The sequence below is a fragment of the Berghia stephanieae genome, chromosome 1, assembly GCF_034508935.2.
Source record: "Berghia stephanieae isolate SIO BIC M18660-M18661 chromosome 1, UCSD_Bste_1.3, whole genome shotgun sequence".
NCBI classification, from domain to species: domain Eukaryota; kingdom Metazoa; phylum Mollusca; class Gastropoda; order Nudibranchia; family Aeolidiidae; genus Berghia; species Berghia stephanieae.
Window position 1 is genome coordinate 40,747,927 of NC_088360.1, and position 15,260 is coordinate 40,763,186.

The following is a 15,260-nucleotide window of genomic DNA, read 5'->3' on the forward strand; positions in this document are numbered from 1 at the left end:
GGGCACACTTCGGGACTACTCGCACCCCCCTCACCCCCCACACACACGCACATACGCACACACACACGCACACACACACACACAGACATCCAGCTCTTTTTCTTTTTTTTTTTTTGCTTGTAGACTCTAATTAATATTATATCATTACATTGGAAATTACGAAAGTCGGAAAACTGTTTTATTTTGTATGAAATCCATTATAAATTTTACGGTGATTAAGAACGAAACCTTTTGTTCATCTGCCTCTTCCTGACTCAAAATTTATAAAAATATTATATTAAAAAATAATAACACAGCATTTATTTGGCGCAATATCCCTTAGACGTGCTCAACGCGCTTTACAAGGGGTCCCAAGCCAACAGCAAATACTAAACATGAAGGACGAGACATGACGTTTGTAAGGCGATATTACACATTTTTTCCTACAAAGACAACGATTGACCATGTACTCAATTTACACCTGAGTACGTTGAGAGAATGTGAGTAAAGAGTCTTTTCCAAGGGGGTCTCGAAACCTGGACTTCCGATCAGAAAGCGAGAGTCATACTACTAGACACCATCACAGAACAGGGAGGGGCACTGTTCTGTCGACTACATAGCCTCACTATTTATCAAAATTTATTTCTAATTTCAACAATTTTTGGTATTGTAGGGAGCGAAAAAGACGAATGGAGTTTTGGACGAAGCGAGCGGCGTCTTCCTCTCTCTCTCTCGCAAATCATGAACTGGTAACAGCAAACAGGGAAGCCCCAATTAGGACCAGGTTCAGATACAAAACCTGCTACATTGGAAGATGCGGTATCGGACAAAACACGCCCAAATAGAGACGTTACAATTACCACCAGGCCAGGTAGACAGTCAAGGCTCCCTCCTCGATATCAAGACTAGCGCTGTAAACTATGTGGTATACAGCTGGGAGGGGGTAATGTAGGGAGCGAAAAAAACGAATGGAGTTTTGGACTAAGCGAGCGGAGTCTTCCTCTCTCTCACAAATCATGAACTGATAACAACAACAAGCTAAGACCTCTGATCAAACTTTTCTCTTTTATTATCATTCAAGAGTCAAATGGCAAAACATCATTGATGTTCTATGCTCCGATTGGGATGAAAGTTTTACGTAAGTTTGTAATAAAATTCATATGTAGGCCCATAGGACTAATCTAAAGTTTATATGGGTAAGATAGTCACCAAAATGATACTACCACTGTAACTGTTAATATCCCTTTATTTTCTATAATAGTAATTCTTTTTATTTCATCTAAAAGGTAAAAAAATGATGTTTAAAAGTTACCTGATTCAGCTAAATAAAAAACTTAAACATGCGAATGTCGAAAAATATATTCGTTTGATTTCATTTACACGATTGTAGACCCTCTATAAAGTCACAGGCTTGAGAGTTTTTGCCAAGATGAGGGTCATTTAAATCGATCGATATTTGGAAGGCGAGTTTTCTGGCCAAATTGTTAATACGTGTCATTCCAAACTACGCAGTTAACAGGGTTAAATTGTCTTTATCATTGTATTTTAATTTCACGTACGTTTTTATTTCAGATGTTTGGCATCCATGGTCGGAATGGTCTGCTTGCACAGTGACGTGTGGTGGTGGGAAACGACGTCGGTCAAGGCAGTGTGAAACTGACCCTAATAACGGTTGTTTACCATGCAAGGGGCAGTCTGAAGAAGAAGAAGACTGCCACACGTTTTCATGCAGTCCAATGGGTGAGATTTAAAAGTAATTTAAATTAATAAATTTAGTGAAGTAGGTATTATTTATACACATCTACAATAAAGCAGTGCCTATTCAATAAGTAGCTATATAATCTTTCTTCTCTAAAAGAAAGGGAAACAAAAGGAAGAATGTGAAGCGGTTTGAATCAGAGAGAGAGAGAGAGAGAGAGAGAGAGAGAGAGAGAGAGAGAGAGAGAGAGAGAGAGAGTAGTCACAAATAAGTACAACATCTTAAACCCGTCTGGACATATCTATCTAAGTATGATGGAATTACGATCCGGTTCTCTCTTTTTTTAAATTTTTCATTGCCAGAAATGGATAATTCATATCTGATTATTTAAATTATAAAAAAAATATAGGATAGGCCAAAAAAGAATTTTTTGGGGGGTTTTTTATGTCACACATTTTTATGGGAATGAATCTTGAATCAAATGAAAATGCTGGATTCTAAATATTTTTACAACATTTTTAAACCTCGAAAATTGTAAAAGACGTTATATAGGTGTATTCATTTCCAGGTCTGATAACCGAACGAAATTATGATACAGTCATGTAGACCTTTCGAGCCATTAGGCCCATGGAGCCGGAGTTAATCACGTTTTCTTTCATGTGAAACGGACAACAACAATTGTTTCCGACCATTTGGAAAGGACGCCAGTCTATAGAAAGGTACTTTTTGCCAGATCCAACAGACCCAATTACCCAATCACTGCTCAATGGACAGCATCCGGGACCGATCTAGGTCCCTTTGATTGTGAAACGAGTGCTCTATCAACGGAGTTATCTGGACCTCCCAATAATGGACACAATTTGTGTGGTTTGAGAGTATTTCCATTACAACAATGAGCCCATGATAATTTGGGTTACCTGACCTGCCAATAATTGTACGTCGACTGTTTTGCATCAGGTCCATTTCGATATATTAACGTTTTCGAACTAATGTTATATTTTTTTATCTCTTCCAACAGCCCATACTTGTACGGAGTGGAAAACTAGAGGGTTGACTGTCAATGCGTGGGCCGAAATCGATCCTGATGGAGAAGAAAATGGCACTTTTAACCCGGAACTTGTTTTTTGCGACATGACCTCACATGATGGTATTGGCGTAACAGTAATCGGTACTTTGTTTTTTTTCTACGTTTATCACTCACATTTTAAAAATATATATTACAATTGCACATATCATCGATTCAAAGACTGTTAAGAAATATTGAATCTGATTGTTCGGAGAATGTATGTCTATGCAATCCATAAACAAAAAGCATAATATTTTTATGGGTGATTTTAACATTGATTATTTCGGAAACAAAAATGACTCGAAAGTATTTCGGGAGCTTTTTGACACAAACAACTATATTCAACTTGTAAGCGGTCCTATTAACAACCATGGCCACACAATAGATCATGCCATTACAGACATTGAACATTCTCTCTCTCTTCACCTGTCTCAAATATTGATAAAATAATCTCTGACCATCATTTAATTGTGTTTTGCGTTTTATTTCCAATGAAGCACGAAGTAAAAAAGATGATAACATCTCGTAATATGAAGAATATAAACATGAACAATTTTTAAACAAGACCTTGACCATAACGTTAAAAATAAACATGATGCGAATGGTCTCTACGAGTCAATTGTTGATACGGTGGACAAGCATGCTCCCTTAAAAACTAGAGCAGTAAGAGTGAGACGTCAAGCACCCTGATATAATACCGAAATAAAATTGAATGGATTAGCCAGGAGGCCGGCAGAAAGAAAATGGCTCAAATCCAGAGATGCTGTCGATAAGAAGCGGTACATCGCGGCTAGAAATGATGCGAAAGCCGTCAATTTCAGGGCCAAAAAGAAATTCTATGAAGACAGCCTCAAAAACGTGGGACCTTCGAGACAATTCTTTGCCTTGACCAATGAACTGCTGGGACAACAGACGCAATCAGCTCTCCCATCTTTAATTGATCGGTGCAGATCTACCAACTCGCTTTGGTCAATATTTTATAGAAAAAACTGATAACATCAGGAAAGAACTCTCATCTGAATCGATCCATACAACATTTGACAAGTTTCATGGTGATTCATTAACATATTTTTCAAAGATTACTGCTAAAAGTTGTGATTTAGATCCCGTAAATACTGCCATTTTAAAAAGTGCATTGATGTAATTTTAACACCATTTACATGTACGAGTATTGTTAATAATTCGTTGGAGTCAGGTGCTGTACCAGACATTTACAAAGTTGCTCATGTCAAACCCCTTTTGAAAAAACCTGATCTTGATAAAGAGAACTTAAAAAAACTATCGCCCTGTCTCTAATCTTCCTTTTCTCTCTGAGATCTTAGAAAAGCTTGTTTTGAAACAATTACTGTCTCATCTTAAAAATAATTGTCTCGAAGAAAAATTTCAGTCTGCTTATAGGCAACATCATTCGACGGAAACCGCACTTGATATGGTTGTTAATGATATCCACTCTGTTATAGACAATGGTTCAAGTTCTTTGCTGAATTTGCTTGACCTATCGTCTGCTTTTGATACTATTGATCACAATCTTCTTCTCAAACGTCTTGAAATTACTTATGGCGTGCCTGGTGCAGCGCTTGATTGGTTTAGGTCTTATTTGTTTAATCGTTAACAGATTATTACGGTGGATGAATATAGATCTGAGGAAATCTTTCTTGATTGTGGGATTCCCCAGGGTTCAGTACTTGGACCCGTTCTTTTTGTTCTGTACGTTGGCCCTCTGTCTAAAATCATCAGAAGTTTCGGTCTGTCTTACCATCAATACGCTGATGATATGCAATTGTACTGCGTTTCCAATACGAGAAATTTACAAGAAGTATCAGCCAATAGTAAAAATTGTATCCAAAGTGTTAAGAAATAGATGAATGAGAAAAGACTGAAACTGAATGATGATAAGGCGGAGGTGCTGTATGTGGGGAACAGGAAGTGGAAAAGTGAAACAGGTTTGAAGTTGGGGGATGCCTCCATTCAAATTGTTGATAAAGTGAAAAACCGTGGCACATTCTTAGACTCTGGACTGTCGATGGAGCATCAGGTTAATAATTTGGTTAGATCTCTCTTTTCCAACTAAAAAAGATTGCGTCCATTAACGGTTCATATCTGAGGATGTGACCAAGCACCTGGTTGTGTCCCTCGTACTAAAGAAATTGGATTATTATAATGCTCTGTTGTTTGGCGTTTCGCAATACAATCTGAGACGTCTTCAAATTGTCCAAAACAGCGCTGCCAGACTAGTATTCATGAAGCGGAGGTGCGACTCTGTCGGATCTCTACTTCATGACCTGCATTGGCTACCTGTTGAGAAAAGGATTAAATTCAAAGCTTGTGTTTTAGTGTATCGTTGTCTTGAAGGTACTGCCCCTTCCTACCTTTCGGAACTAATTGAAAGATATTCAAAACCCCGCCCCTTACGTTCGGCCAGTGATTCCACAAAACTAGTTGTCCCTCGAATTTGGAAAAATGCTAGAATGAGATCCTTTTCTCATTTCGGACCCTCTATTTGGAACATCTTTCCGCAGAGCATTTGTGAAAAAGGATCTTTGTCTATTTTTAAACGTTCGCTTAAAACATATCTGTTTCGATTTTAGTAGATGGTATGAAAATCAAGATAGGTTTGGTTTGTGTTGTGTGTTGTGTTGTGTTGTGTCTGTTTGTGTGTGTGTGTGTGTGTGTGTGTGTGCTTGTGTGTGTAAATGATTATGTTTCAGCCAAAGTAATTTGTAATTTAAGCACTTAGAGTATGGTGTCTCGGAGTTATAGCGCTATATAAGTTTTCAGCATTATTATTATTATTATTATTATTATTATTATTATTATTATTATTATTATTATTATTATTATTATTATTATTATTATTATTATTATTATTATTGTCTCATGGTAAGATTTTGTTGCCTTAATAGCATAAATAAATGTGTTGTAACTTTGTTGCCTATACAGCTGGCGCTCCTCATTCTCTCCCGACTACGGTTGCCATTGTCTTCGCCCTACTAATAATTAAGTATGATAATGATGATGACGATGCTATGATGGTGAGATGATGATGACAATGTAAACAACGATAGAGATGATGATGATGATGATGATGATGATGATGATGATGATGATGATGATGATGATGATGATGGTGATGATGTTGACGATGATGACGAAGATGATGAGATTATGATATTAACAATGATGATGATCATCATCATAGCCATCTTCATCGGTATTATCATTATCATAATGACAGTGGTTGAGATGATGATGATGATGATGATGATGATGATGATGATGGTAAAGGCGATGATGATAACAAGTATGGCCATGGCGGTGGTTTGTAGTGGCATTGTCTTTGACCGCGGAATGGTTCTGACGGAGGCCCTGCTAGGTGATTTCAAGCATGATATAAACGATTATTTCCGTTTTAACATTATGTTTGAGAGCTAAGTTTTGTCTTTATTTGTTTCTTTGCCAGGTCATGACAAAGGGAAACGTCAGGAAGTGACAGGTTTTGAAGATGCCTTTTCCTACAAAGTGAAGCTCAACTACCACGTGACATTTCAGCAAATGATAACTGTTATTGATATTTCAGCGCAATGCGAACAGTACATAAAGTGGGAATGTTACGGGGCCATGATGCACCATTCTGGAGAGATTTACACGGCCTGGTTCAAGAGGTACTCAGTACTTTGTTGTTGGTTTTTACCAGCCATTTTTGTTAGAAGTTCATACTACATTGTATTAATCAGACTATAAAAGTTCAAGGTTACACATAGCTTTTTGTATTGGTACGTTATATCAGACGGGTGTTATTAGTTGTTTGGATAAACCAATAGCAGCAATACTATGTGAAATATCTCCCCAAAACGGTGTGGACAAGGAGGAATTCCAAAGTTGAAATAAAAATATATGCAAAGTAATGTTTTTATACGTTTAAGAATCCATATTCAATACTCCCAAGTAAAACATCTAATCCGAAAATTTATTTCATCCTTCTAAAAGAATGGGTCCGGAACGCCTCCAACCATACATGTCTACCACTAATTTGGGCATTCCAATATGATATATCGCACTAGAGCGAACGCTGCCATGCACACAGAGAAAATGAAAAAACGAGAACGTTGTTGTTGATAAAGATGATGACGATGTATAATGACGATGGACAATTGAAGAAAATGATGATGTAAGAAAATAGGACACGTAGAAAAGCAGGTAGAGTGGAAGTTTACAGCAATTTTACAGCAGTATGTACAGTAGTAGGGTGTACGGCTGGTAGACTGCAAAATATAATACTTAAAAAAAATATATTTTGCTTAAATTAAATATGCAATATAATATGTGGAATTGTACTTAGTATGCTAACAAGGATGAAGTGTCTCCAAATATGTCGATTAAATCATAATCAAATGGAAATATAGAAAGAAAACTTAACAAAAGTAGTACGTTAAAACATGAATACTACTCATTTTGACATTGAAGTAAATATGCATTAAATGTTAAATTAATGTCTTTAACATGAAATATGAATGGAACACATGGAATGATAATAGATTATTAAATACAATGAATTAGAGAATTATTCTCTGCGAACAGAATGGGAATACAAATCTGAGACAATTTAAACACAAATCATAATAAATAAAATTAAAAGTAAAAACTTACATTTCTGGTGCTTTAGTGTCGAAAATGTAACCAGGACAATGCAGTTTAGAAAATACGGTGGATATACTTGTTTATCTTGTATATTATGTAAATGTTTTAATCTTTTATGAATTATCTTTCTCGAAACTTATAACATAATAAGTAATTGTCAACATGCGTTCCGAAGCAAAAGATCACGTGACACAAAATTGCTACAAGTAATGGAGGACTTCTGCAATTTTATTTATGATAAAAATACAATTGTGACCCTACGCCGCGAAGCGGTATTTAGTCGGGATTTGGAAAACGAAGAAAACCGGTTTTAAAGTGGAAATGGTCAAAATTATCAAATTTTATTTTTTGGTTGTTTCAGAAACTGCAATCATTTTTCTACATGATAACATAATTATTCAACATAGATATTGACGATAAGTTATATAGATTTAAAGTTTTAAAATGCAACTATCAGAGAGACAGTCAAAACAAGAGTTGACTTTCTCTCAGAGAGCCACCATTTCCAAAGCTTAGTAATATTAAGTCTTTTCGTACACCAATACCATGTAAGATACCACAGCAAAGGGCGTGTCTTTCTCTATCTCAGGGAAAGCATGACTGTTTCAATAATTTCATGGTTCAACCAATAATGAACTTTAAAAACTGTAAACAAGTCTAGGTTTATCCCTGACAACCTTACAAATGAATGATTCTGATTGGTCAAGGATCATCATATGCACCTGTTGGCCATTAAAATGCCCGGGCAAAATGCCATGACGTCAGCATGCGTGTGTTACATATGTATTTAATACACACCGCGTGCTATTACCACCACTACCACATCATCATCACTACCACTCCTACTACAACCACCACCACATCATCATCATCTCTACTGCTACTATTTCAACTACAACCACCATCACCACCACATCATCATCACTATTACTACAACCATCACTACCACTACTACTACAACCACATCATCATCCCTACCACCACTACTACAACCACCAAATCACCATCCCTACCACCACTACAACAACAACCACCATATCACCGTCCCTACCACTACTGCTACAACCACCACATCACCATCCCTACCACCACGATTACAACAACTACCACATCACCATCCATACTACAACCACCATTACATCATCATACCTACCACCACTATCACATCACCATTGCTGCAACTACTATTACAACCACCACAACGCCACCCCTACCACCACCAATACTACTGCAATCAGTGTTGCAATCGCAGTAAAAACACTTCAAACTTAGCTCAAATCTCTCTCTCTCTCTCTCTCTCTCTCTCTCTCTCTCTCTCTCTCCCTCTCTCTCTCTCTATCCGTCTTCACACAAACACACATACACACGCACACACACACACACCACACACACACACACACATCAATAAATTCCGCTCACTGGATTGATTTTCATGTTCACCTTCCTGTACTTACCAATAATAGCTAATCACAAATACTTTGGCCTCAAACTTTAGCCTCGTTAACTTTTCAAGTTCGTGTTGCTCTACTTATCACTAGATGAACTTTCAGCACTCTCTCTCTCTCCTCTCTCTCTCTCTCTCTCTCTCTCTCAAACACACACACACAAACACGCACATACGCACACACACATACTACAACCACCACAACCACATTTTCATCACGACCACTTCTACTATAACCACCACCACCACCACATCTTCACTACCACTACTACTACAACCACCACCACCACCACATCTTCACTACCACTACTACTACAACCACCACCACCACATCATCATCACTACCACTACTACTACAACCACCACAACCACATCTTCATTACAACTACAACTACTGCCACTACTACAACTAGAACCACTACCACCACCACCACCACATCATCATCACTACCACCACTACTACTACTACTACTACTACTACTACTACTACTACTACTACTACTACTACTACTACTACTACTACTACCACGACTACTACTACTACTACTACTACTACTACTACTACTACTACTACTACAGCCATAATCACTTCGTCATCATCACTACTACTGCTACTACTACTACTACTACTACTACTACTACTACTACTACTACTACTACTACTACTACTACTACTACTACTACTACTACTACTACTACTACTACTACTACTACTACTACTACTACTACCACCAACACCACATCATCCTCACTACCACCATTACTACAATCACTACCATTAGGTTTTGGAGCTTTACTTCATTGGAAATAAGGAAACTTTAGGGTTGTTTTCGGTAATATATGTATATATCATAATATAGTTCTAATCAGTTATCTTTACAATATTTAAACACAATACCAAATACCATCCCAATTACATTTTTTGTGCGTAAATTCCTCTTTCGGCATTGAAATCCTCCGAGTGGTGTCTGAAATACCTGTGAGTCAAATTGAAAATTGGCGTCTCTGCAAATTTTACTATTCTCGTCAAAGTTTCAATGCTCGTATCTAAGGAGTTATCTTTTCCCATTGATTTGACTGTGCATGAAAACGGTGCCTCCTTCAAAGTCGATTTTCTCAGAACTTGGTTTTTACACATTCCCTACTTGAAACGATCATATCTCGGCAATGAATAATCCGAATTTTATCAATTTGATATCAAATTTTAAATCATAAAATAAGCAATCATTGAGTACCAAAAACCCAAAATTGAAGAATCCGACTTAATACCGTTTCGAGGCGGAGTGTCACAATTAACATAATATCTCTTGACTTTTGTAAAGCTTTTGACTCGTTATCTCACAAGAGACTGTTAATTACACCTGTCACTAGCTGTGTTCCCCCACGGCAATGTCTTTGGCCCCCTTCTGTTCAATTTACTTAGAAATTATTTACCTTATTTTATTCCCTCTAGCATTGGTCTGAGAAAAAGTAATTGTAATTCAAAAAATCAAATTGTAAAGTTATACATGTTAGTAAAAAAAACCCCATAAATATTTATTTTATTGATGTAAATCGAACGGAAACACTCTCCTTTGTCAAAACAAAAAAAGTGTAGGAATGATATTTGACTCTGCTCTACTTTTGATAGTCATATCAATACAATAATTAACAAAGCTACAAAGATAATTGGCATTATGATTAGAAGTTATGAATAATGAATTGTGAGGTGGTCGTAACATTATATAAATCTGTAATAAGACCAACTTTGGAATAAGGAAGTTGTATTTGGTGTATTCTTTTCGAACGACAATCAATAGTTTTAGAAAACGTCCAAGGACCAACAACTAAATTCATCCCAAATTTTAACAACATGCCATATGAAGATAGATTGAAATAAACTAAAACTGCCTTCATTTAAGTCCACAAGAAAAAGAAACTATATTATACACTTATATAAACTTGTTCATAGCCGGTATAACATTTATCATGAACATCTTAAAATATTTGTATTGATCACATTCACACGAATTTCACACAACTTTGAGATATCTATTGCTTTTAATTATTATATACTTATATTCGCAAAATCATAAGAGTATTTAAAGGTGTTTTAACCTATGTAACCCTTAATGATTATGAGATGATATAATACAAACTGACCGTACTTCGTCACAGAATACCATATAGGCTATGAAAGAAATATTGTACAAAAAATACATTAACATTTCTGATGGGGGGGGGGGGGGGGGGGGGGCTATTCTCCATGACCTACAACTAATATTTGCTGATGAGGTTTCTTAAACCTAGAAACCGAGGAATTTGCTGTTTTGTATTTTTTTATTACGTTGTTTCTATCCAGACATTTTTGGCATCATGATTTATGCTTCCTATCTATCTCCATGGATCAGTCTAGACTACAAATTTTTGGCATTATTTTACATGGGGTTACGGCACAATTTTGACCCCCAACTCTATATTAAAAAAGAACAGATGACCTAATATTTGTAGAAAATCAATGGACATTATAACTTTTTGCACCAACAGGTTATATATTATATAAAACAACTTGTATTTACTCAGATAACTGCCGTGCTTGACAACCGGCATCTGAGTAATGTCTTCTGCACGACGTTCCGATGAAACGTTCTTTGAAATGCCCAATTTGTTAACAAGGAAGAAAAGTAGCGACATCAAACCCTCTACTCTTGTGGTTCCTAAATCCTTGGGATTGTGTTTGTAACCAGTCTCTTGGAGTACAAGTAATGGATAGGTTGTAAAAAGGTGGCGTAACTATTTTAGTAGCAGGATGTATAGGCAGATTATTGGGAATACGTTACGTAAAAAAGCGATGATGGATGATCTATATAAATTTTGAATAGAAAATAGTATACCATCACTCTGAAACTAGAAGATTAATTACACAAGGTACGTATTCAATCCTCCGTAAGAATGATTTTACACTTCCAATGAAACAGGAATCGGTTTATTTCATATCACACTTTTCTTTCCTATTCCTTCTTCAAACAACCCGACAATCAGCGCTTTGATAATATAGCATGACACTGGTACGTGTATTATGACGTCATTTTAGGTTAGTGTATTGTCTAGTGAGTTGTCAGTAGTGATTAAGGAAATAAACGATCCCGTTTCTTGATCTATTGAAAACAATTCACGATTTGATTTATCTCTGTGGTCTAGTCTTTTCATTTCGATGAATTATTTTGGTCATCATCTTCATAGTTTAAGTTTAATAAGGCTTCAGACAGACCTGTGCTTTGGTAAACTCATAAGACTGACGCTAGTAAAAAGATTAAGTCACAACAATACAAGGCCATGGTCATAATATGAAGAAAATGAGCAATAAGTTGTTTATATTAGTGCAAGACATGGGATCATTATTTTCTTGAGCATAACGAACGACAACTCAATTCTCACTTTCTTCTGATGACTGTTTCCATGTAATGTGGTTAATATAAAATGGAAAACTGTACAGGTGAAGTTAAAAACAGGATAGGAAAGGCAAAAGCAGCTTTCCAAAATCTGATAAGCATACTCACCTAAACCCCCCCCCCCCCAAAAAAAAAACAAAAAAAACAAACAAAAAAAAACAAAAAAACAAAAAGAAAACAAAAAAAAAAAAAAAAAAACATTGCCAATCTACTACAGTATTAAATAGAACCCATATTGACATACGCTTGTAATTTAAAGAGTGGAAGCAGTTGACATGTGCTTTTTAAAGAAAAATATGGTCCTGTGGACAGGTAAACAGAGAAATATGGTTGTCCTGAAAGAGGCTGGGTGTATAGGAAAAGTAGTTGACACAGTAAGTAAACCAGGTCATGAGCAGAGAGGCCTGGAAAACTGAATGTAACCTGAAAGTTAACCGGAAAGAGAGTCCTTCTGGGAAAAAAAAGAAACAGCAACACCACCAGAACAACAGAAAAAAAGAGAAGAGTGGAGAGCCATGACTGGTAATAACAACAAATGAAGTGAGTAGGAAAATGCCAGAGGACAACAGAGAATAAAAAACTTCGCTGCGGCGATGGGGGCTCGAACCGCGACCTTACTGGTACGACAGCTCCGCTTGGCCGGGGAGATCGTGACTCTACCGTATGAGCTACCAACGTCCCCAAAAGGTCGCTTCAAATTCTTGTCTATCGAGAACCACTTCTCCCCGACTTCTTGAGGTCACGGGTTCAACATACACAAACGCCGCGAAGTTAGTTGGTCAGCATTTAAGCTAAATAGCCAATATTCTCAACACAAACATGTACCATAGAAACGATTGAAACATTGAGTATGTCCCGGTATTTGGGGTGATTTTTTTTAATTCAGAAAAGTGAATGGAGCAGGCATTTATGTTGATAAAAACAAGAAATGAAGTGAGTAGGAAAGTGCCAGTAGACAACAGAGGGCACTCGCAACCAAAATTATATTTGGGCACTTATTCTTTACAAATTATCAAATGCATTTTATATGGACTGTAGATGAGCTCCTCTTGTTCCTATTTTGTTTTTTTCTGCATTTTGATACAAAGGGAACATTACACGTAACATTATCATTCAATATTCTTCGTGTTTACCTAGAGACGGAGAAGCAGCTTCATACTTTGATGGGGGGAATCCTGACCTTTATGGTTGTGCTTGTGCAGTCACCAAAACTTGTCACCAGTCTGGAACTTTGTGTAACTGTGACATATATGGAACTGAAGCTAATGCCTGGTATAAGGACGAAGGGAATCTCACCTACAAGGATCATCTACCCATTACTGCTTTTGGTGCTGGAGATACAGGTGAGTAAATAAGAGAAAACTTAATCAACACGATGGTGATGATGTTGTTGATGATGATGATGATAATGATGATGATGATGATGATGATTATGATGATGCTGATGTTGATGACGATGATAAGGAGGAGGAGAATGAGTAGGAGGAGAAGGAAAGGATGAGAAGGAGGAGGAGGAGTGTGCTTGAAGGAAAACAAATTTTAATTACTCATATGGGGTGTCTTTTATTGTTTACATTTCATCATTACTTTGATACTGAATATCATTATGTTAACAGGACTTACGCTTAAGGTGTCTTTTTGTTTTGCAGAGCTTTCACCAAAAATACAACGAGAGGTACTGAGGTAGTGTCGTGTCCTTTAGCAAGGCACTTTACATACATTGCACCACATGACTCAGGTGTCAATGTGTGCTTGACATAAGATAGGGCCGGATATTGTCCGAGTATTAGTACACAACCAACAATGGACTGATACTCTATAACATAGAAATATGGTTCCATATAGCCTCTTGGGGGATAAATGAAACAACGTGAAGCGTATTGAACATGGTAATTCATTGAAAAGGCTCTATACAAATGTCTATATTTCCTATATTTATAATAAGTGATACAATTTGATGCATGCTTGATTATTGCAGGTCACTCTGGTGAGGCTGGTTTCCACACTCTTGGAAAATTAAAATGCTGGGGTAGTGTGTGAATTCAAGGACATGGGGAAGATCTCCTGCGTTTCCAAAAAAGCTGAGAAGATGACTGGGAAAATGTGTATTTTGCTCCTGATTAGTTACAACTTATATGTAGATACCATTTTTTCACATCACCTATTTCACTTCCTTTAGCTTTGTGTAAAAGTATTGTTAATTCATATTTTCGCTAGCTCTTTGCTATAGGAGAAACAAATCCCAAGAACAAAATTTGTTGAGCGTAGTTTTGCGTGATCAGCTCCAATGAGTAGAATTCTTTACCTTAATAAAAACCCGGACAATGAAAGTCTTGAAACGGCAGCTTAAAATTAATCTTTTTCTTTCTGCTTGTTATGATTCTCTGTAGACTTTGAACAGAAATTTGTGTTTCACAGTTGTGGTGAATTTGTAGTCAAATGAATGAACTAGTATGATACCAGAAAACGATTGTAAAGCGCGTCTGGGCACTTCTTGTCGATAGCGGACCTATATCAAATAATAATACTAATAATAAAAATAAAAACAATAATAATAATAATAATAATAATAATAATAATAATAATAATAATAATAACGATAATGTTGAGAGTAATAATAATAATAATAATAATAATAATAATAATAATAATAATAATAATAATAATAATAATAATAATAATAATAATAAAAATAATAATAATAATAACAATAATAATGAGAAGAAAAGAAGAAGAAGAAGAAGAAGAAGAAGAAGAAGAAGAAGAAGAAGAAGAAGAAGAAAGAAGAAGATGAAGAAGAAGAAAGAAGAAGAAGAAGAAGAAGAAGAAGAAGAAGAAGAAGAAGAAGAAGAAGAAGAAGAAGAAGAGAAGAAGAGGAGGAGGAGGAGGAGGAGGAGGAGAATAATAATAATAATAATAATAATAATAATAATAATAATAATAATAATAATAATAATAATAATAATACTAATAATAATAATAATAATAAAAATAATAATAATA

The 15,260-nt window shown here is 36.1% G+C and overlaps 1 protein-coding gene across 1 annotated transcript; it reads left to right on the forward strand.

The window, feature by feature from the left end:
* Positions 1-767: 767 nt before the first annotated feature.
* Positions 768-14,803, forward strand: LOC144974673 (contactin-associated protein-like 2). Its single transcript, XM_078917772.1, has 6 exons — positions 768-1,117; positions 1,552-1,719; positions 2,697-2,846; positions 6,205-6,406; positions 13,395-13,600; positions 14,236-14,803. The coding sequence occupies exons 1-6, from the start codon at positions 1,084-1,086 to the stop codon at positions 14,295-14,297; spliced, it is 822 nt and encodes a 273-aa protein (XP_078773898.1). The 5' UTR covers positions 768-1,083; the 3' UTR covers positions 14,298-14,803.
* Positions 14,804-15,260: the final 457 nt, after the last annotated feature.